We start from the raw sequence: 23,863 nt of genomic DNA on the forward strand, positions 1-23,863 counted from the left end.
CACAGAATGCCTGTCTCTGAGGACGGTATTGGCCTAATCACACAGCCAAGGACTGCATTCACTTTCCTCCTCCCGCCACAGGAAGTTTTCAGCAGGATCAAAGGCTGGCTCAGAAGTGACAATAACCACAGTAAACAACAGCACCCACGAGCATTTATCAGATGCTTCTCGGGTGGCAGGCGCTGTGCTAAGCACTTCCTGGGCACTCATTCACCCATTTCTCCCAGCGACAATATAAGCTCGCCCATAGGAGCCCACTCATTAGAGCAGGGACTTACGTAAAGGCTCTGTCCTGAGTGGTGTGTGCACCTCAGCTTACTTAATTCCCATAGCAACCTTACAAGGTAGGTGCTCTGTTACTCCCACTTTACAGATGAGGAAGTTGAGGCACAGAGAGGTTAAGCAACTTGTCCCAGGCCACAGAGCTAGAGCAGACTCTGAGTCAGTGGTGGGAGCAGCCACGCATGATCCTGCCTCTGCTGAGCTTCCTGTTCCAGGTGAGGAAATGCAGGTTTGGAGGGTAGGCCACCTCCCCAAGGTCAAATAGTGACATTGGGATTTGGCCCCATTGCTGTGCCTCCGGAAGTCTGTCTTTATCCATTGTCATCGTCCTCTGGGGTCTACTCCAGGTCTTGTGGGTGACATCAGTGCTGGCCCATAAATATGGAGGGGTTGGAAAAGGGTCATTAGTAATGAGACCCGGAGTTCAGATCTGGAGTGGGGTGCTCCTTCTTTAACGAGCAGTGAGCCTGCTGTGGGAGGGTTAACTCGTTGCCATCCAAATGTATAGCAATGATCTGGAATAAGCATCATGCCAGCCCTTTCTCTCTTTTTTGAATCATTAATTAGATCCATCTAATATCCCATGGTGTTTCGGGGAGGGTGACTGGGGGAGAAAGACATCAGGTCATTCTCTCTTAGGCCACACTCAGGGTCTAACAACGCTTACTAGAATGGTTTCAAAATTCAGATGCAAACAGACAGTAGGTCTTAAGGGATGTCTCTCTCAGCAAACTTTCTCACAGAGGGGCTCTGAAAGTCCTTGAATGGCTTCTCAAAACTTTCACGAAGAAGAGTTGCCCTTGATTGAAAGCCCAGTTCTGGATTCCTGGCATTGCAGACAGAAAATGACCCATCTGGCCATTCATTTTCCCTGAGGCCACCTTGTGCTGGGTTATGTAATGGTTCGGGGTGCAGAGTGCGGGGTGTGGAAGCCACCTCCACAGCTCTGGGTTAGAATTACTGCTCTGCCACCTACGGGCTGATGAACCACAGGCAGACTCACCACTTCTCTCTCAGCCTTGTTGCTTTATGTGCACAATGGGTGGGCATCTCTATGTCATAGGGTGTTGTGCGGATTAACTGCAGTGGTGCATCTGGAGCCCTCAGCTCAGTGCCTGGCCCCAGTGAGGGCAGCCGTTCCATTGGCCGGTTTCTGTGCAGGCATTGAGGATACAAGGGTGACTGTGCTATGGACCGATGGGGGCCTTACTCTTAAGGAGCACACAGACTGCAGGCATGTGAACTCAATCACACGACCTTCCAAAGGTCCCATGATGACTACAGCAAAGCCAGTTCACAGACACTTGTAAAGGCTGTTGTTCCAGCTACGACAAATTACTCCGAATTTGGTGTTACACCATCTTATTGTGCCAGTGAATTCTCAGGGCCAGGAACTGGGACAGGGGACTGTGGGGATTGCTTGTCTCAGCTCCACGCTGGCTGGGAGTCAGAACCATCTAAAAGCTGACCTGCCCTCCTAGTTCTGGAGGTTGAACTAGGAGGGCAGGTCAGCTTGAAACCTCAGACGTGGCCTTGCCGCGTGGCTGCCGGCATTCTGGAGGTTGAGGCCAGTGACTGACTGAAACCTCAGACGTGGCCTTGCCGCGTGGCTGAAACCTCAGACGTGGCCTTGCCGCGTGGCTGCCGGGGCTGCCACACTTCAATTTCCTAGTAGCCACATTAAGAAAGAAACAAGGCACAGGGAACATTAATTTTTCCAGCTTTATTGCGTTATAATTGACGTGGAACATTGTGTAAGTGTTAGGTGTGCGATGTGTGTAAGTGATGTGAAACGATGACCACAATAAGGTAGTAAACACACCCTTCACCTCCCATAATTACCATTTTGTTGTTCTTACGGTGAGAACATTGCAGCTCTACTCTCATGGTAACTTGTATATAGTACAGAGTCATTTCCTGTAGTCCCCATGTTGTAACATTCATCTTCCAACCGCAAGTTTATACCTTGACCTGGCAACCACCATTCTACTTTCTGTTTCTACGAGTTCAATATTTTTTAGATGCCACATATACGTGATATCATACAGTATTTGCCTTTGTCTCAGTTATTTCATTTAGCATAATGCCCTCAAGGCCCATCCATGTTGTTACAGAAGGCAGGGTTTCCTTCTTTTCTGTGGCTGAAGAATATTCCATTTTATATATTACATATATACATCCCGTCTTCTGTACCCATTCACCCACTGATGGCCATGTAGTCATATCCTTGTCTCCTGATTGTGAATAGGCTGCAGTGAACGTGGGGGTGCAGGCATTCCTTTGGCCTGGTGATTTCTTCTCCTTTGGACATACACCCAGAAGTGAGATCGCTGGATCACATGGTAGTTCTAGTTTTAATTTTTTTGTGGAACCTCCATACTGTCATCTATGATGGCTGCACCCGTTTACAGTCCCACCAACAGTGCACCAGAGTTCCCTTTTCTCCAGTCTTGCCAGCGTTTGTTATCTCTTGTCCTTTTTTTAAAAAAATAATATTTATTCTGACATACATATTTTGGATATTAACTCCTTATCAGATATATGGTTTGCTACTATTTTCTCCCATTCTGTAGGTTGCCTTTTCATAGTGTTGGTTGGAGCTATTCCCTGTTTTCTTCTAGTAGTTTTATGGCTTCAGGTCTTATGTTTAAAACCTTAATTTATTTTGAGTTAGTTTTTGTGAGTGGTATAGGATAGGAATCCAATGTCATTTTTTTTGCATGTGGACGTCCACTTTGCAGCACCAATTATTGAAGAGATATCCTTTCCTCATTGACAATCCTGGCTTCCTTGTCAAATATTAGCTGGCTGTATATGTGTGGGTTTATTCCTGAGATCTCAATCTGTTCCAATGGTTTATGTGTCTGTTTTTATGCTAGTGCCATACTGTTTTGATTACTATGCCTTTGTAATCGTTTGAAATCAGGGTTGTCCCGGGGCAGAATGGGCTGTTCTTTGTGCTGTACAGGGCATGGCAGGGCCAGCAGGGCAGAAGTCACCCTGACCAGATTTGGGCTCCATAAAAGAACTTCCTGTTAGCCAGGTCTGCCCTCCGTGTAATGGATTTCTGAAGTACCTGTCACTGAGAAGGTGTGAGTATGATGGCTGCACCCGTTTACAGTCCCACCAACAGTGCACCAGAGTTCCCTTTTCTCCAGTCTTGCCAGCGTTTGTTATCTCTTGTCCTTTTTTTAAAAAAATAATATTATTCTGACATACATATTTTGGATATTAACTCCTTATCAGATATATGGTTTGCTACTATTTTCTCCCATTCTGTAGGTTGCCTTTTCATAGTGTTGGTTGGAGCTATTCCCTGTTTTCTTCTAGTAGTTTTATGGCTTCAGGTCTTATGTTTAAAACCTTAATTTATTTTGAGTTAGTTTTTGTGAGTGGTATAGGATAGGAATCCAATGTCATTTTTTTTGCATGTGGACGTCCACTTTGCAGCACCAATTATTGAAGAGATATCCTTTCCTCATTGACAATCCTGGCTTCCTTGTCAAATATTAGCTGGCTGTATATGTGTGGGTTTATTCCTGAGATCTCAATCTGTTCCAATGGTTTATGTGTCTGTTTTTATGCTAGTGCCATACTGTTTTGATTACTATGCCTTTGTAATCGTTTGAAATCAGGGTTGTCCCAGGGCAGAATGGGCTGTTCTTTGTGCTGTACAGGGCATGGCAGGGCCAGCAGGGCAGAAGTCACCCTGACCAGATTTGGGCTCCATAAAAGAACTTCCTGTTAGCTAGGTCTGCCCTCCGTGTAATGGATTTCTGAAGTACCTGTCACTGAGAAGGTGTGAGCTGGGCCCTGACTTTGTGGGCAAGCAGGAGAAAAATCTCTCTTTACTTGTGGGTTCCATGAAGACCCATCGATTTACCAAGTTTGATATTCTCTTAAAACACATCACAGCACATTTTAATTTTGATTTAATTTTGTTTTGTTTCACAACATTATTTTCATTTATTCATCTGTTTAGCTTTGCAATTTATAAGCTCATTAACTTTACTCGTTTTTTTTTTTAAATTTCTATTTTCCCTTTTCTAAAAGCATCCAAAAATAGTACCCCCCAAAACAAATAAACAAAAGGCAAAGACTGGCCGCAGGTCTGGTTACGCACAGTTTAACCATTTCCATATTGCATGAGCTGTCTCTCATTTCCTCTGCATAGTATCTGGGAGTGTGAAGTGAGGGTTAAAACATCCTGGTTCTGCCCTAACCGGTTTGGCTCAGTGGATAGAGCGTCAGCCTGCGGACTGAAAGGTCCCAGGTTCGATTCCGGTCAAGGGCATGTACCTTGGTTGTGGGCACATCCCCAGTAGGAGGTGTGCAGGAGGCAGCTGATCAATGTTTCTCTCTCATCGATGTTTCTAACTCTCTATCCCTCTCCCTTCCTCTCTGTAAAAAATGAATAAAATATATTTAAAAAAACAAAACAGAACAACAACAAAAAAAACGTCCTGGTTCAATTGCCAGTCAGTATCATCTTTAAAACTGACAGAGGACTTACTTAATATTAAAACAGCATTTGATGGAGATACTGCAGCGACAGGAGTCATAGAGTCATAGCAGGTGAATTGCATGGACTGGTTACTTGACCAACCGTAGTTAGGCAGAAACCCAGACCGGCTTGCAAGGTTCCACCGCCAGCAGCTCCCTGGTGGTCAGACCTTGAGGGGTAGTGGTTTTGTCCAAGGCTTGGACTGGACTCTCCTTCCTCCCAGTTGGGAGCTGTGTCAAGAAAGCTACAGTAATTGGACCTCAGAAGCGCCCCACATCCTCCAACCTTGAATTTCCCTCTTTCTTCCTCGTCACTTAAATCACCTTATGCTTTCTGAATCACTGAGTTGATTAGGGTCAAACCATGCTATCCTCCTCCAGAGACTTAGTCCTCCCATCCCGTCTGCTCCCCATCGCTGGCACCCCATTCACCCCCCATTCATTCAGCAAATGTTTATTGAGCCCCTGTTAGCTGGGCTCGGTGTGAGGGATGAAGTAGAGAGTAAGGTGGGCAGGGCCCCTGTGCCTGAGGAGCTTAAGTCCCAGGCCAGCGGTAAGTTTTATGAGCAGCCAGCAAGCAGGACAGAGGAAGAGTGAGTGATGATATTCAGGTGAGGGGATAATTTTAGGTTAGGTGGCCAGGGATGTGCTTTCTGAGAAGGTCTCAGTGTTTCCACCCTTCCCCAGAGATGTCTGGCATTTTTGGTTGTCACAATGGGGGGAAGGGAGAGCTCCTGGCATTGTGTGAATATAGGTAACAAGAGATTATGAATGTTCGCCATTATCTGGGAGCTCTTGCAGGCAGAGCACAGTTAATCACCTTCCGAATGGGACAGACCATAAATATTGTAGGAGCTCAGAGGGGGAGATGTCACCCCTGATTGGAGGGGGCCATGAAGGTTTAATAAAGACACCTGTGGGGCAGATACTAAAAGAGTGGATTTCAGGCGTTGTTGTTTTTGTTTGTTTATCTCCTTATTTATTACCGGTCTCTACCTACAGAAGTGGAAGCTCTTTGGGTGCAGAGATCATAACTATCCACTGCCACATCCTCAGTCCCTCAAATTGTGCCTGGCACAGAGTAGGTTCTCAATAAAAATATGTTGAATAAAGAATTCAATATATATAGGGATTTTTCAAATGCATTTAATAGGTTAGGGTCCCCACACACAGAGAAATTATTCCTTGATCAATGTATTAAATTCAATGAGTACAGTTTTCTTTCTTGCAGGACTTGTCAGAGCCTTTAACTTAAAAATTGGCTTGGAGAATCTCTGAAAGAGGGAGCTAATCCAAATTTATTAGAGCACAAGGTCCCTCTTTCCCGCAGCACCTCTTCATGCATGTGGAGCTGTGTTACTTGATGGAGCCCAGTTTGTGGCATATTCTAAAGTAATGGTGTTTTGTGTGTGCACCTTCTATTCCTCTTTCCATTTCTTACATGCCACACTCAAGCCTTGCCTCTGAGGTTTTTAGGTGGTGGGGGGACACCCTGGAGGTCAGGTAGGATTTAGAAGTAAGTTTCTAAAATACAGTGCAGCCTCAGTTTCCCGAGAGGCCCAGGAATCGTCTGCTTCCTTTCCTCCTCGCTTTGTTTCTGGAGCGGGGAGTCGGGTGAGAGTGCCATTGTCTCCCCCACCAGCTCCCCTCCCTGTCAGGTCTCATCAGGGCCTGGCAGCTTCCCTGGGCACCACCGATCCCCCACCATGAAAAGGAAGTGTCACAGCCGCTGGGGCTGAGTGGAACAGGTTGGTGTGACGTGCCCTCTTTACCCACGGTCCCTCTGTCACGGATCCTGACAGGAGGGGGAGCTGGGGGAGGCGGGTGACTGGTGTGGGAGGGACGGCCCCCTCTAGGAAGCGAAAGGCCTATTTCCGAGGTCCAGCCAGTCTTTAAGCCTCTACAGGGATTAATGTGAGTTTTGATTCACAGAACACTTGAGTCTGAATGTGATTTGAAAGGAATGAAGTTCTGCCCCACTGGCGTGGCTCAGTGGTTGAGCGTCGACCTATGAACCAGGAGGTCACAGTTCGATTCCCTGTCAGGGCACATGCCTGGGTTGTGGGCTTGGTTCCCAGTGGGGGACGTGCAGGAGGCAGCTGATCAATGATTCTCTCTCATCATTGATGTTTCTACCCCTCTCTGAAATCAATAAGAACATATATTTTTTTAAAAAGGAATGAGGTTCTGATACATGCTACAACATGGGTGAACCTCGAAAGAAGCCAGACACAAAAGGCAACACACTGTATGACCCCAGTTCTGTGAACTGCCTGGAACTGATAAACCCATAGAGTCAGCAGATTGGTGGATGCTGGGGGTTGGGGGAGGAGGTAATGGGGAGTGACTGACTCGTGGGTACAGGGTCTCTTCTGGGGGTGATGTTAATGTTTGACCCTAGATTGAGCCAAACTTAAAATGAAGGAAGTTCTGCCCGGCCAGTGTGGCTCAGTGGTTGAGTGTCTACCCCTGAACCAGGAGGTTCATGGTTGCACAACATTGTGAATGCAGATACCACTGAAGTGTACACGTTAAAATGGTTAATTTTGTGATATGTAAATTTCATCTCACTTTTAAAAAAGAGATCCTTAGCCTGACTGTTAACTTAACAGATCCCTGGAGGAGTTTTGGCAGCTGGTGCAGACTGGAACAGGGAGTCTCACCCAGGCTGCAGTTAGAGTCACTGGGAGCTTGTAAACCCCTGGCTGCCTGGGCTCCATGTGCAGAGCCGATCTCGTGGTTCTGGGGTGGGCTCCGGGCATTGGGAAGGGGGGGTTGGAAACTGTGGCAGGTGAGCAGCCAGAGCCAGAGCAAGCGTCCCCTGAATCCCACTCTTCCATCCTGGGTTGTCTTCATACCATGTCCCTCCCAAGTCTTGACCGACAGGAGGACATTCAAATGGTGCCTCCCACACTTCAATGTGCACATGAATCAGTGGGGAGCATGTTACACTGAAGATTGGGGTTCAGCAGGTCCTGAAAGGGGTGTGAGAATCTGCCTTTCTAACCAGATCCAGGAGGAGGCTAACGCTGCTATGCCAGGGACCACTCTCAGCTAGGTCTGAGATGCAAATAAATCAACACGGTTAACATTCAGGTCCGGAGACTTTTAAAAGAGCATCTAGCACAAGGCAGTTATTCAGTCTCATGCTCTGTTTATGCCCTCTGGTCATTTGCGGTCATTTAATCTGACTCCAGTTCTGTGAAGCAGGTATTTCGATTGTGCCTGTTTTACAGATGAGGAAACTGAGACTCAGAGGCAGGAGGGCTGGAGTCAATATTCTCAACCCCCACCCTTCACTGCCCGAGAAGTGTGTCTCACTTCCGATCTCTGTGTCTTGGCCAAGATGGTTCGGAGATGTCCCAGGTGATATTCAGAGTCCGAATTCAGCAGAGCTGAGCTGCTCTCTGACAAGGCGTGTCTGGGTATTGGAATGTAATAAGCAGGTCCCCCACATGAAGAGCTCTGGGGGTGACTTCAGGGGGCCTTCCCGTCTGCTTCCGATGGGCTGACAGCACAGTGATTGGGATGAAGATGACCAACTCCTGGTTTGCCTGGGGCTTTCCTAGTTTTAGCAAAGAAAGTCCCAGGTCCCTGGAGACGCCCTGGTCCTTGGCAGACGGGGTTGATTGGCCCCTACTTATCCGAGTCCAGTTCCTTCACGACTTCCGAGGACCACAGGTTGGCGGTGGCCAGTGGGCCCGATGTCTGGCGATGCCCCTCCTGTGGCTGTTCCCACCTGCGGCGTGTCTTGGTCAGTAACCGTGGCCTTTTCCACAGTGTGCCTGGGGACACCCTGGGACTGTTCTGTGCTGAGAAGCTTAGCATTTTCAGAAGAGCTCGTGGAAGGATGCAGTTTTGATTTCAGTCCTCATTAAGGACCCGGAAACATGGAAAGACAAAATATTTTTAAATAGTTGAGGGATCTCATGATTTACTGCAGGAAACACATTATCTTGAAGGCTGGTTCCTTAATGGGCTGGTTGGAGAGCTTTCTTTCTCTGTCTCGAGGAGGTGACGATAGTAAAAGCAGCATAATAACAGTACTACAGAAACCGCAGCAGCAAAGATGACTGTGATGATGACTCTGGCTGCCATTTACGGAGCACATGTCCAGAGTCTCCTAATGGACCGTAAACATGCTGACAAATGGCATGGTAGCAAGCAGGCCCAGCCAACTTTTTCTTAAAGGACCAGACAGTGAATATTTCAGGCTTCTGAAGACCATATGGTTTCTGCTATAACTACTCAACTCAGCCTTTCTAGGGTGTCATCAGCCGGACAACAATCTGTAAGCGAATGAGCATGGCTGCTTTCCAGGTCAATCATATTTACAGAAATAGGTGGGCTGTGCTTCGCTGACCCCTGATGTAAGAGAATGGTCTTCGGGAGTCACACTTGGGTTCCAGACCCAGCTCTGCCACTTTCTAGCAGTGACCTTCAGCATGTGTCACCTTGACCTCTCAGAGCCCCAGTGTGCTCATCTGTACAGTGGGGACAAGGATGTGCCCAATCTCACCGGTGTGTAGTGAGGATTAAATGCATGTCTGGAGCCCCTGCATCATAGCCAGTGCTTAGTAAATGTTAACTTCTTTCTGCAGGCTCCCCAGCATGGGGCGAGGGTGCATGAGGCATCCTGGTCCCTCTTTCAGACACTGGCATAAAAGCGATGTATGTTGTCCAAACCCTCTTGTCAGTGGCCTGCAAGCTCACTGTCCCGGCCCTGGAAGGAACGCAGTGTTCCTCCCCCAGGTGTTCCCGAATGAGGGAGCGGCTGATGCCCTTCTCCCTCTTTGTTTCAAGCCCCATAAATCACTCTGACAGGGCTTGTTGTTACTTAACTCTGCACATTGTTTTGGCAGCTGCTGGTAGAGGGGCAGGGGCGGGGCATTGTTTTGTCCGGAATTGCTTCAGGAATGGAAATGTTTTTTGTATGAATTAATATTCATCAAATAGATCAGGTAAATATCCAGTAGTGACAATGCCTGGGACATTTATCAATTCCGGCTTCAGAATGCAATTATTATTCAGATGGCACTGAGTCCCAGTAATGAAGCCTGTCTGAGGAATCCCATTTTTCTCAGGTCCAGGTTGGTGTGGGGGGGGGTGAGGATTCATTTTTCACTTTTATATGAAGAACTAGAGGCCTGGTGCACAGATTTGTGCACCAGTGGGGTCCCTCAGCCTGGCCTGTGCCCTCTCACAATCTGGAACCCCTCGGGGGATGTCAGACTGCTGGTTTCGGCCCGATCCTGCGAGGCATGTAGTAGTGTGCCAAGCAGCAGGTGGCCAGAGAGGAGCCCGAGCCCGGGCCGGGCACCGCTCCTGGTCATCCCAGCCCCGCTGTGCCTGTTGCTGCCACTGCTCGGTAGCACTGCTGCGGAAGCAGGAGAGGCTTGTGGCGGTCAGCTGAGCAGCGCTCCTGCTGTGGGAGCACACTGACCACCCGGGGGCAGCTCCTGAGTTGAGCGTATGTGCCCTGGTGGTCAGTGCATGTCATAGCGACTGGTCAAACGGTCGAACGGTCACTTAGGGTTTTATATATATAGATGGCACCCTCTGTCAGAGTTGGGGATGGAAGTCAAGATAGAACTTTCTTCTGAGCCTGAAACTTGGATGAGGAGTTTGGCAGATCCTGGTTCCAAAGATGCAATGGGCTTCTGGGTGTTTCTGGGAAAGAGTTGGGGTAGGAAACAGAAGGGGATGGACCATGATTGGCCCCTCCCCACACCTGCTCTGTCCTGGGTGCCATGCTAAGAGATCATTCTACTCCTTCAGTCACCCTCACACAAACTCAGGGCATCGGTTCTATTATTATTACTTTATGTTCATTTTATCTGTCTATTTTAATACATTTTTTATTGTTGATAGTATTACAGCTCTCTCTCATTTCCCTACCCCCTTTACTCCCCTCTTCTTAGCCCCTCTCCTCCCCCCCCCCAAGTCTTCACTACCCGATTGCCCATGTCCATGGATCATGCATATAAATATATAAGCTCTTTGGTTTATCTCTTCTCTTCCCCCCAACCCCACATTGAGGTATGTCAGTCTGTTCATGCTTCTATGCTTTGGATCTTATTTTGTTGGTCAATTGATTTGTTCATTAGATTCCACAAATAAGTGAGATCATGGATATTTGCCTTTCTCAGATTGGTTTATTTCATTAGCATAATATTTCCCAGGTCCATCCATGCTGTCCTAAAGGGTAAGAGATCCCTCTTTTTTTTACAGCTGCATAAATGTCCCACAGCTTTTTTATCCATTCATCTACTAATGGGCACCTGGGCTGTTTCCAAATCTTAGCTATTGTAAATAATGCTGCTATGAACATAGGGGTACATATATTCTTTCTGATTGGTGTTTTGGGGTTTTTAGGATATATTCCCAGAAGTTTAGGATCAAACCCAAGTTCCATTTTTAATTTCTTGAGGACACTCATTATGTCCACTTTATAGATGAGAAACTTGAAGCTCAGAGAGAAGAGTAGGCAGAATAATGCCCCTCCTCCCACCCTCCATGTCCACATCCTAATCCTTGGAACCTGTGACTATGTCACCTTATATGGCAACAGGGATTTTGCAGATGTGACTCAGTGAAAGGTCTGGAGAGGGGGACATGATCCTGGATTATCCAGGGGGCCCGATATCATCACAAAGTCTCTTATAAGAGGAAGAGGAAGGCACAGGGTCAGAGTCAGAGAGAGGGATTTGAAGGTGCTCCTCGGCTGGACCTGGAGATGCAGGAAGGAGCTGGGAGCCACAAGGAATGTGGGTGGCCTTGAGCAGCTGGAAAAGCAAGGAAACAGATTGTCCCCTAGGGCCACCACTGTGGTGATGCGTGATTTTAGCCCAGGAAGACTCTTCTGTCCAGGACTCTGAGGCACTAAATGGCTATTGCAAACACTGCTGCTGTGAGCACCTATGCCAGGAGATGCTTGAGCCCATTTTCGGTTTTTGGCGAGCATCTGTAGGAGTGAAACTGCGGAGTCGTGAGCTGATTCTGTGTTTAACTTTCCGTGGAGCTATCATCCAGTCTTGGTGTCATGATTTCTTTCACTGTTTCCCAGGATGCACTGGGGAGCAGGGCTGCTGTGGCTGTACTCTCTGTAGTGTCCCCAGCGTGTGATTCTGAACCTGACACACAGTAGGCACTTAGGAAATACTGGTCGAATGAGTGAGCAGTGAATCGAGTGACTTTAGGCTGATCTCCCTGCTCCGGGTGAATCCTGGGGACTGCGGAGGCTTCACAGCAGGGCTGCGACTCCGTGGGAGCTCTCATCACCATGTTCCTGGCACATGGTGAGAAACTGTTCATCCTCGCACCTGTGCTGGCACTAGGTCCTGTCGGCTCCACTTCCAGCCTAGGAAACCGAGGCTTGGGGGAGTGAAGGGCACGTGCCTTGTAAGCGGCAGGGCTGGGGTTTGAATCCAGGTCTGTTTGACTCCAAAGACCATGCTCTTCCCCAACACAGTGGTATTCTCATGGGTAGAAAGGACACTCTCAGGAATGTAACACGGGTCACGAAGTGTACCGGGCGGTTTACATCCGTTCCATTTCGTCCAAAGTGATAAACCTGATGGTGATGGTGCTGAGGACAATGACTTGGTGCTTACTACCAGGATATGCCTGACACGGTGCCAAGCGATTTCATTACACTGTCTCATTTAGTCCTTAGCCACCATGTTACCTGGCAGATATGATTCTCCCCAATTTACAGACAGGTAAGTTGAGGCTCACATAGTCCCTTGCTCACAAATGCCCAACTAGTAAGAGGCAGAACTGGTGCTGAAACGCAGGCTTCTGGCCCTAGCCTCCAGGCATGCTGACCTCACACTCTCCTGTGGGCAAGCTGGCGCAGCCTCCTTCCTGCACCTGGGGGCAGATGCCATTCTCTGGGCACCAGAGGCATCTGTGAAGAGTCCGAATTGCTCCCAGAGCATCACATGTAGGGACAGTCGAAACCTCGTCGTGTTCTCCTGGTGTGCCAGCCTGTTCCTTTTGGCAGGGGATCTTCCTGTGAAAGGTGACATCGTTTTCCAGAGTGGCTGTCTCGAGGAGGCAGGGTGGGGTGATGGCTCTAGAAGGATGACAGTGCTGATATCCGAAAAAGATAGAGGTTTTTGAACCTTATGCCTGTAGTCCCTGGAGTGTAAGGGGTAGAAACAAGCTTCCCGGGTGCGTTCAAAGGCAAGGGACAGAGTCTCCTGCGGCTGAGGAATGATGAATGGGTGTCCCTTGCTGATGCAAATCAGGACGACATGTCTGGGGGCCATCTCTCTGCTAACAGAAGGAAGCATGACACCTGCTTGGAATGGGGGATGCGGGGATACCTGTTAGCCTGCAGGGCTCTGAGGCTGTGGGAGTGGCCCCTTCCATCCCTGTCCCCGAGGAGCTGCCTCCTGACAAGAACCGTCCATACAATGTCACCATCATCCTCTGGCGATGATGAGAATGAAGGAGGAGCCGTCAACCCCCACCCACCCCTCCCTGATTGAAGCCCTTCCTATCCCACCTTATTTATTTTTGTTAATCCTCACCTGAGGATATTTTTTAAATTTCTTTTCAGAGAGAGTGAGAGGGAGAGACAGAAAGAGAGAGAGCGAGAGCGAGAGAGAGTGAGACATCAATGTGAGAGAGACACATTGACTGGTTGCTACCAGCTGCCTCCTGCATGCTCCCCAACCAGGGGTGAGGAGGGAATCCGCAACCCAGGTATGTGCCTTTGACCAGGAGTGGAACCAGAGAGACCCTTCAGTGCACAGACCGATGCTCTAACCATTGAACACACTGGCCAGGGCTTTCCATCCTATCTAAAGTGACCATGGTGTGCGTGCGTGTGGTGTTGTGAGTGTTGTGAGTGTGCACGCACCTGATGCAACCCAACATTTGCTGTGGCGCCTTCACTTCTAAGACACCCGGTTATTTTTAGGGATGATGCGCTCAACATAAAAATAACTGGTTATTTTTACAATTGGGTGCATCAGTCACATTCTGACATATTCCAGCTCTGGAGAAGTAGTGGCCAAACAGCATCCAAAAACAAGCAAAGGGAGCAGAGTGAGTCAGACAGGGGGACAAAGCCCCAGGATCTGGGGCCAAGGGGCTGGGACAGGCTGCTCATCTGATTAAAGTGGCCGAGATTCCTAATAACAGCAGCCTTGGTGGAGGTTGTGCTGAGCCAGGCCCAGTGCCGAGCACTCTCCACGCAGGGTCCCATTTGCCCTGCAAGGATCTCTGGGATGGGTGCTTCCACAGTCCGCTTGGCAGTGTTCTGTGCATATGGGGTACGGATGGTAGGTGCCTGTCAAGGTGCTGCACGGAGTGTCACTGGCTCTGTGCAGGGCCTCTTCTCCTCCTTGTGTCTTAGCGAGGGAGCGTCAGGTCCTGCCCCTTTGATAAGCTGCACATATCTATACAGGGGCCACTTACTGCGACACCGAGCTGTGCAACTTATTGTTTGGGGTTGGAGAGAAGCGTTGAGAGAGATCTGGAAAAGGTGATTCTGGTCCATAGAGAAACAGGGAACAGTTTATTAGGGAGACACAACGTTGCATCACAGTACAGGCACCTGGGAGGTGTAGTGGGACAGACTGCGATGGGGGTCTTGACCATTTATTTATTTGTTTGTTTGTTTGAGAGCCGGGGTTTGGGGAATGTAGGGACGTGCTCAACTCTGAGATCCCTTGGTCGAGCTTCAAGCAGAAAGATCGCTGTCTATTCTCAATCTCTTCCCAAGACTTCTCTTTCCCAGTTTCATCCTATAGAGAGGGTCTGCCTTGTGAAGTTGGTGAACTACTGGGACATTGTTCTTTAAAATGGCTCCTTTCACAGAGGTGATTACAAAGCTGACAGATGTTTCAAGAATCTTCTGCCATCGCTTCTCCTCATTGCACATGTCTCGGCAGGTAGTTGTCCAAACCTTTCCATGAAGCTCTGGGGGGATCGCACTCTTCCTCACTAGTCTGCTCTGGTGACGTCTAGTAGTTCTGCTCACCGGAAAGCTCCTGCTGTGCCTGCCCATGTGGTTTGCATACCCTTCCCTTCCTAATCGATCTTTGCACTTTACTTTGACTAATGAACTGATCGCTTGGCTTCCTTTCTCTCATTCATTCATTTCTTCGTTCGTTCCAACATCTTTGGATGCCCACTGCGTGCCAGGCATCTCTCTACGTGTGCTACAGAGCCCAGGCTGGACAAGACCAATGTGATCCACACAGACCTTGCAGTCGATAGGGAGGGGAGGAGAGCAACAATAAATGGAGAAAACCAGGTGCATACACATTTTAACTTGTGCTCCATGGGAAGGCAGTGACGGAGAATAACAAGCAGTGAGGACCAACCCAGGTAAGCTGGTTAGGGAAGGATGCTGGATGATCGAGCCCAGAGCTGATGTACATAATGAAAGCCCATTTATTTTAGTTTCCTAATTTTATTTGCTATTTTATATCATTACAGTCAGCCTTAGTATAGAGACTCGATGGCGGGGGGCGGTGGGGAGGCTGGGTTTTCACACTGAGCTCCGTATGAAGACGTGGGCATTGTGGTTGGTGTTCAGGAAGACTGCGCGTCTCATGTGGTTGGAACACTTCTCTCCTTGGGGAAAAGCAATCCACCAGACATTGTTTCCTTTTTAAATCTCAGAGCAAGTGGAGCAAAGGTAATGCTATCGTTCATTAAGAGCCTACTTTGGTCTGCGTTTCACTCTTCTTCCTTTTCAGCGGTTCTCAACCTGTGGGTCATGACCCCTTTGGGGGTCGAACAACCCTTTCACAGGGGTCGCCTAAGACCATCCTGCATATCAGATATTTATATTACGATTCATAACAGTAGCAACATTACAGTTATGAAGTAGCAATGAAAATAATTTTATGGTTGGGGGTCACCACAACATGAGAAACTGTATTAAAGGGTCGCGGCATTAGGAAGGTTGAGAACCACTGCTTTACATTATGGGTGTCCTAAAGCATGACGGTGGTTTGGGAGTATCTCCTGGGCATTTGGAATATTTGTTGCGGGATTCTGGGTCTCCTTTGGAGAATATTGATTTTTGCTTGTTCGTTTGGATTTTTGAAGCCACCAATCTGGTTAGGTCAGACTGCACATCCGTCTTGCCTTCTGTGGGAGGCGGTCCCGGGCCAGATCATTTTTCACAATTTTCTGTGTGCTGCTTTGGGTTTGTTCAAAGCCAGTGTATCATGGCACACACAGAATTAGGGACCCCCTTCTCCAGCTCTTTTCTTTAGGGGGTATTTTCCCCATTCTCTGGTCCCCTCTTCTGTTCTTCCGGCCCAAAAGATGGGGGCGGGGGGTTTCAATTGGAGTTTAGCTTTTCTGTCCCACTGCACAGTCTGAATGACTGATCCTGTCCTTGGGGTGAAATGGTGAGAGAAAGGACAGAAAAAAACCCGTGGATTCCCCTCACATGGTCCACATAACATTGGCCTCATCCCTAAGCGATGGGTGGGTTTTCTCTTGGGACCCTTGCTGCCTGGATGGAGTGCAGTGCTGGTGGGAATGTAGAATGGCTCAGCCACAGTGGGAAACAGTTTGGTGGTTTCTCAGAAGGTTAAACATGAATGAATATGTGGTCCAGCAAGTCTACTTCTAGGTATACACCCCAAAGAATCGAAAAACAGTTGTTCAAACAAATACTTGTATGCAAATGTTCTTAATAGCCAAAAGGTGGGAACAACCTAAATGTCTATGAGCTGATGAATGGATACACAACATGTGATCTAACCACATCACGGAATATTACTCAGCCAAGGGACGAGATTCTGATCCAGGATGTAACATGGATGAACCTTGAAAACACTTTGCAAGGTGAAAGAAGCCAACCAGCCAGCCGGCGTGGCTCAGTGGTTGAACATCAATCCATGAACCAAGAGGTCCCTGTTCAAATCCCAGTCAGGGCACATGCCTGGATTGAGGGCTCAATCCCCAGTGGGGGGCATGTGGGAGGCAGCTGATGGATGTCTCTCTCTCATAGATGTTTCTTTCTATCCTTCTCCCTCCCTCCCTCTCTAAAATAAGTAAAAACATATTTTTTTAAAGAAGCCATCACGAAAGAGCACACATTGTGTGATTCCACTTGTATGAAGTATTCAGAGTAGGTGAATCCATAGAGACGGGCAACAGGTTAGTGGTTGCTGGGAGAAAGAGGGAATGAGGAATGACTGCTTGGTAGGTGTGGTCTTTTCTTTGGGGATTGATGAAAATATTTTGAAATTGATAGAGACAGCATTATAAACGTACTAAATGCCACTGAATTCAGCACTTTAAAATGGTTAACGTGGATTTCATCTCAATAAAAAATAAATTAGAAAAAAAAGAGCTTTGTTAAAACAGAAAAGCTACCTACCCTAAAGTTAGTGACTAAAGGTTAATCGGGCCAGATCTCGTGGTGGGGAGTAAAATCGCAAATGCCTTGTAGGCAGGACCTGGGAAGGATTACCAGGTCAGAACCCATGGTCTCTGCCCCATCCCATCTCCCAGGTGACTGACCTGCAAAGGCTGGGGTCAGTACACTTGTTTAGTTCGACTTGGGGACATTCTGAGGGAGGGACAGTGCCCAGAGGGACCCAGGGTTTGGCTGGATGCCGAGCTCATTCATGAGGTCTTAGGTTAAGATTCTGGACAATGTTGAATTGCTTTGACAACTGTGTGTTTTTCATCTGTCCATACTTACTTCTTTTTGCAATCATACACACTAGAAACTTGAAAATTCTTCCTGGATTTCAGATCTTACCCTTGCAAGGATTATGGCTGAAACCAGTGTCCTATTTGACTTTTGGAGGGTCAGAGCGTTGTTTCTGGTGGTGATCTGAAGGTCTGTGGGAAAGAGTTCAGACTTTCCAGGGCTTTTGAGGGAGATGGGGGCTCCCGAGAGAGCCGTGGTGGTGAGGGGTACACGCCTGGATTGTAAGCCGCACTCTTACCTGCTGTGTGATCGTGGGCAGTTCAGTGTCTTAGGTCATCCTTTGTTTCCTCCACTGTAAAATGGAGACAATAGCAGAGTTTTCTTCATAGGGTCTCAGGAGGACAATGGAAAGTGATGCATGTAAAATACTTAGAAGACTATCTGGTACATAGTAAATGCTCAATAAACAGTAACTATTATTTGTGTGAATAATAATTGTTCTTACTATGATTTTTTTGCATAACCAGTGACTCTACTAGTATTTAAACATTTTCAAACAGCATCCAAAAGTTCCATTTCTTGCTACAAAATTATGAGGATTAAAATAAAAACTTACTTTTTTTGTTTCATCAGTAACTTCAGTCTAGTATATTCAACCAACATCTAATTCTCTCTGGAAAGCTTGGAGGATTAAACTAACAAGGGCTTTGAAATATTCACGGAAGTTGCAAGCAGTGGCGATTCTGAACAGTAGTCTCTTTGCCAATCCTGCCTTTGAAGGGCTAAAGCGCATGTGCATCCAAGGCTGGCTCTGAAATTCTGACGAATTCTGAGTCATGCATTGGCCTGTTTATAGCATTTTAATGGGAAGGGATGAAGAAGTTAGACACTTGCCTAGACTTTTTGAAATCATTTCCTTCCTTGAAAATGTCTTTTATTTCTTAGTCCCTTCCTAGAGAATATCAAAAGAAAACCCCCTGCATCTTGAAATGTCTTTCATCAATCCCCAGACCTTTCACACCTTAAAATCTATTCCCTTCTCCCCGCCCAGCTCAAGACTTGAAATAAAATGGTTTTGCAGAAATGGATGACAAGATAGCAAGGGTTGCGATTAATAACCCTCCAAACACCTTGGTACACACCTCCCCTATTTAAAATGAAAAATTACCCTTTTCCCCAAGACTCTATTAAAAAGGGGATCAAAAGCAGCAGGGAAGAGTTGATATAATGCAGTCCATCCGCAGCAGCCTTCGGAGGGAGGAGTGGAGGCCCCGCCAGCGGAGCAGCTGGCAGTGGGACGATGATGAGGCTCTTTGCCTCTTCATCCCCAAACTTCTCATTTTGAAATGGAGGCATGGAGAGGTGAGGATTTGATGGTGATGGGAACTGGGCGGGGTAAAGCCTTTCTTCCTCTCTGTTCATCGGGGCAAGTTAATTTGAAACAACTTCAGGACGGGGATACTTGGGGGCAACTCGGTGCTTCCTTGAATCTAGTGGAGGTGTGTGTGTGTGTGTGTGTGTGAACAACTGTAGGCGAAGGGGGGGCAGTGGGCCCAGCTTACCTATAGGTGACTACCCTGGAAGAGGTTTTAGCCAAGTCCTATCACTTATTCACACTCATTTATAAAATGAATCAATAGCACCTACTTTACAGGGCAGGTAAGGTAAGCAAAGTGAATGGCTGGGGAGCAAATTGGATGAGTCCCAGGCACCCAGAATAGATGTCTCCAGCGACCTCAATCACCTGCCTACTTGCCTGCATCATCGTGCTGGTCCAGGCTCTGAGCTGACGGCTTCACTCACTTTATCTCATTGTGTGCTCCTTACTTCACTCTGATATTTGCTCAGATGCCCACTGTCACTTCCTCATTCTCTGCTGACTGAAGGGACTCCCCAGCATTGTTTTGTGTGTGTGTGTGTGTGTTCCAAGCCCTGCTTTCTTTCCCATTATTGCACTTATTGTCACTGACAATCACAGATAATGTATTGTACATGGCATCTTATAGATAATATTAGAGGCCCGGTGCACGAAATTCGTGCATGGGTAGGGTCCCTAGTGGCTGCCAGCTGCTGGCCAGGGCCTTCCTTCATTCCATGCCGCCCCCTGGTGGTCAGCGCACGTCATAGTGAGCAATCGAACTCCTGGTCGGTCAAACTCCCGAGGGGACACTTTGCATATTAGGCTTTTATATATATAGATTTTATCTGTGTCATTTATTTGTTTATCCCCTTTTCTCCCCTGTTACTCCACAAAGTATGCAAGCTCTGCAAGGACAGCGACTTGGGTCTTTTTCATTCATTGCTCTGTCCCGGTTCCTAGAATAATGCCTGGTACCTGAGAGGTGTTCACATGTCTATGAAACACTTGGATGAGTGAGTGGATACATTGCACCCTCCAAAGGAGCCATGATCATTCTCATTTTACAGACCTCAAAACTGAGGCTCAGAGAGGTCAAGTAACTTGCCCAAAGCCACAGAACTGTCATTGTTGGAGCCAGAGTTCTAAGCCAGATTTCTCTGAGTTCCTATCACACATTCTTCCATTTCACCCAGGGAGGGCAAGAGATAGAGTTAGTGACAATGTCCTAGTTGCTTCTTTGTGGCCTTGGAATGCAGTGTATTATGAAGATAACTTAAAAAATATTTTTACTTTCTTAAACAGGTTTTACGTATGTTAATTGGACAATAAGCTTGTATTCCTTGAGCAAATACAGTGTAGTGTGCATATGCTATCACATGTGTAGTGTGTATACAGTGTAATGTGCACATATGCATAAGTACAGAGAGTGTAACACACCTGTTTTGTTCTCTGCTTCTTTGTTACAACTCAGGCGGCAACCTTTCCAAACAAGACTGGACCATCCAGTGGCCCACCACGGAGACGGGGAAGGAGAACAGCCCAGTGTGTGCCCCAGAGCCGACGCCATGGATCCGCACCCACCTCTCCCAGAGCCCCAGGGTGCAGTCCAAGTGCGCCCAGCTCTACTGTCACGCCAGCCCCACCCCTGGGGCCCCTGTGTATACCCAAGTGGACAGGCTCACCGTGGACACCTACCCGGGCCTCTGCCCGCCACCGCCCCTGGAATCAGGCCACCGTTCCCTGCCCCCGTCGCCCCGGCAGCGGCATGCAGTCCGCACCCCGCCACGCACCCCCAATATCGTCACCACCGTGACCCCGCCAGGCACGCCACCCATGAGGAGGAAGAACAAGCTGAAGCCCCCAGGGACCCCACCGCCCTCCTCCCGGAAGCTGATCCACTTGCTCCCGGGGTTCACGGCCCTGCATCGGAGCAAGTCCCACGAATTCCAGCTGGGCCACCGCGTGGACGAGGCCCACACACCCAAGTGAGTGCATGGTGGGTGCCCTGGGGCAGCTGAGCCCGGGGCTGTGAGAGGCGGGTGGTGGAGGGCTGCCTGCCTTGAGGCCCAGGACCTGCCCAACTCAGGGAAGCCTGAACAGACTTATGTTTCCCTCCTCCAGTTGAATGAAAGATCCATGAGAAAATAGAGTGGAATTTTCCAGAAATGACCCTTCTGAATACTATTACTGTCCTAAAGTAGGGGTCTGCAAACTAGTTTGGGGGTCAGATATGAATCTCTGGCCACAAAGTCAGGTTCATATGTATTGTCCCTGGCTGCTCCCCCACCATGATGGCGGTGTTGAGTATGGCCCGCAAAGCCATAGATACTGACCACGGGGTCCTTGCTGGGGAAGTTTGCCAACTTCTGGGGGGTCTACCTTAGAGTTACCCCTAGAAATAGGATGTGAATGTCACAGGCAATACAATGTTTTCTAGTGGCCACATTCAAAAGAGTGAAAATAAACAAGGGCTAGGCATTTCCAAAATATGTGTTATGTAGCCCATTATATCAAAATGTTGTCACTGCAGTGTAGAGTCCGGAGGCATTTTGCTGTCTTTTTTCCCACCATATGTTCGAAATCCAGTGTATATTTTATGCTTCCTGCTGACCTCGATTTGGATTGCCATCCTTTCAAGTGTGGAATGGCCACACGGGCGAGGGGCTATTGTCCAGGTCAGCCCTTGGCCCACCCTGTGCAAGGGACATGCTTAGTGTTGTAACTAAGATGCATGTCCTGGCCTGCTCAGCTTCCTTGTCAAAATGTTAGTTGACCATACACATATGTGGGTTTATTTCTGGGCTCTTGATTCTCTTCCATTGGTCTGTGTGTCTGTCTTCATGCCAGGACCACACTTTAAACATCAGCCTTTCTTTGGACCCCTGTGGGATTTATTGGGCTGAATTGCCCACTTCCTCCTGGTCTGCCAAATCGATTGGGCTGACCTTCAGTGTTTCTTGAAATTGTGTATCAAGATTCAGGTTAAGTTCAACTTTGCCCATCAGAGTTCTTCTGTTCAGTTTAGCAAGCTCTACACTTCCTCAAGGAAGGTCCTCCCCGGGCACACCTCCCAAGGCTGCCAAGCTTCGTGGCAAGGAGCCAGCAGAGGAGAGCGGTGGAGTGGTCAGTTTGGTGGTGTGGACGATGCCATGTGACTACTTGGCCTGGGACCACGCCACCATATCCACAGGGACACGAGGGCACCTGAACGTTAGATGTTAAAAAAGATGCAAGATAGAGTCAGTGGTGCCTGGACTGTGTGGGCCGGGGGAGCAGGGCTGGAGAGGGATTCTAACCAGGGAGATGAATGAAGGGCTTATAGAGAGACATTAGTTGAGTTGAGTTCTAATAAGTAGACTGATAACAACAGCCAGCATTTACATCCTGGTTCTGCCAGGAAGTAGCCTTGTGACCTTTGACTTAATCTCTCCACGGCTTAGCTTTCTCATCTGTGAACCAAAGGGGTTGGAATACATTCGTGCTTTTAAATCTGTGATCATGGCTCATTCATGGATGGCGCCATCATTTTAGTGGGCTGTGACCAGCACTCCAAAAAGGAAATGGCCTTGCCTCGCCTGGGTCCTATTGGGATGCATTGCCTGCGGCTGCAAGACCTTCCATGACGCCTCCTTTATGGGCTTTGCTTCCTTCCCTGCCTCACCTCTCCACGTTGTCATGCTTCCCGGGACCACCTCCCAAATATACAACTTGCACCCCAAAACCTCTCCCAGGGTCTGGTTTTGGAGGAACCCAATTAATATGATTGCATTCACCTCTATACATAGCTGTGTGCACACATTTTTACTAAATTAAAAGATTTGTTGGTGGAGCCCCAGCCGGGTTGCTCAGTTGGTTGGAGCATCCACCAAAAAGGTGGTGGGTTTGATTCCCAGTCAGGGCTCATACCTAGGTTTCGGGTTCCGTCCCCGGTTGGGGCACATACAGGAGGAAACCAATCGGTGTTTCCCTACATGGACCAGGCACTGGGATACAGAAAGGAGTGTGGAGGCAAATCCCCTGGTCAGTGTGAAAGGCACCAGTGTAAAGAAAGATGTCAAGTTTACACATTTGATCACATTTTGGAATAGTCAAGGGTTTCTTTTCCTCTGAGCAGAAGGGAACGGTGTCAAGGAGAGAAGTAAGTGACATTGGGTGCCATTGCAATGGGATCTCGTGGATGTGTTTGAGTAGGCTGGGCAGAGAGGATGGGGAGAAACTCCAATACCCAGTCTGACCTGATTCAAATGACCGAAGGCAGGCTTGGCACGTCTGGCACATCTAAGGCCGGCCATTCCTCCTTCTGTTCCAAAGGAACAACCTGTGGGTCGCGACCCCTTTGGCGGTCAAACGACCCTTTCACAGGGGTCGCCTAAGACCATCCTGCATATCAGATATTTATATTACGATTCATAACAGTAGCAACATGACAGTTATGAAGTAGCAACAAAAATAATTTTATGGTTGGGTCACAACATGAGGAACTGTATTTAAAGGGCCAGAAGGTTGAGAACCATTGGTCTAGGGCAGTGGTCGGCAAACTCATTAGTCAACAGAGCCAAATATAAACAGTACTTCTTCAAAATAGACTCGCCCAGGCTGAAAACCGACTTCTGCGCATGGGCCACGAAGTTTCAATCGCACTGTAGGTGCGCCCGCATGTGGTATTTTGTGGAAGAGCCGCACTCAAGGGGCCAAAGAGCCACATGTGGCTCGTGTGTCCCATAGATTTTGGATTGTTGTGCTTTTATTGTCATTAGTTTCCAGGGTGTTTTTAATTTCTTCTTTGATCTCACTGGTAACCCAATCATTATTTAGTACAGGGGTCCTCAAACTACGGCTCGCGGGGCACATGCAAATACAAATATTGTATTTGTTCCCGTTTTGTTTTTTTTTACTTCAAAATAAGATATGTGCAGTGTGCATAGGAATTTGTTCATAGTTTTTTTTTTTAAACTAGTCCGGCCCTCCAACGGTCTGAGGGACAGTGAACTGGCCCCCTGTTTAAAAAGTTTGAGGACCCCTGCTCTGGGGAAATTCAGCAGCCACCTGGCCACATGCTGTTTCTTCTCTATGACGAT

The 23,863-nt window shown here is 48.0% G+C and overlaps 1 protein-coding gene across 4 annotated transcripts in view; it reads left to right on the forward strand.

Annotated features, from left to right (window-relative positions):
• The window catches only part of KSR2 (kinase suppressor of ras 2), a 265,061-nt gene that overhangs the window by 80,888 nt on the left and 160,310 nt on the right, over positions 1-23,863 (forward strand). For all 4 annotated transcript variants that reach the window (XM_005863784.2, XM_005863785.2, XM_014537695.1 and 1 more), the window contains one exon: positions 20,257-20,770. In XM_005863784.2, coding sequence (XP_005863846.1) covers positions 20,257-20,770 — 514 coding nt within the window. The remainder of the gene's footprint in view (positions 1-20,256; positions 20,771-23,863) is intronic.

The sequence above is a fragment of the Myotis brandtii genome, unplaced genomic scaffold (genome assembly GCF_000412655.1).
Source record: "Myotis brandtii unplaced genomic scaffold, ASM41265v1 scaffold181, whole genome shotgun sequence".
Classification (NCBI taxonomy): Eukaryota; Metazoa; Chordata; class Mammalia; order Chiroptera; family Vespertilionidae; genus Myotis; species Myotis brandtii.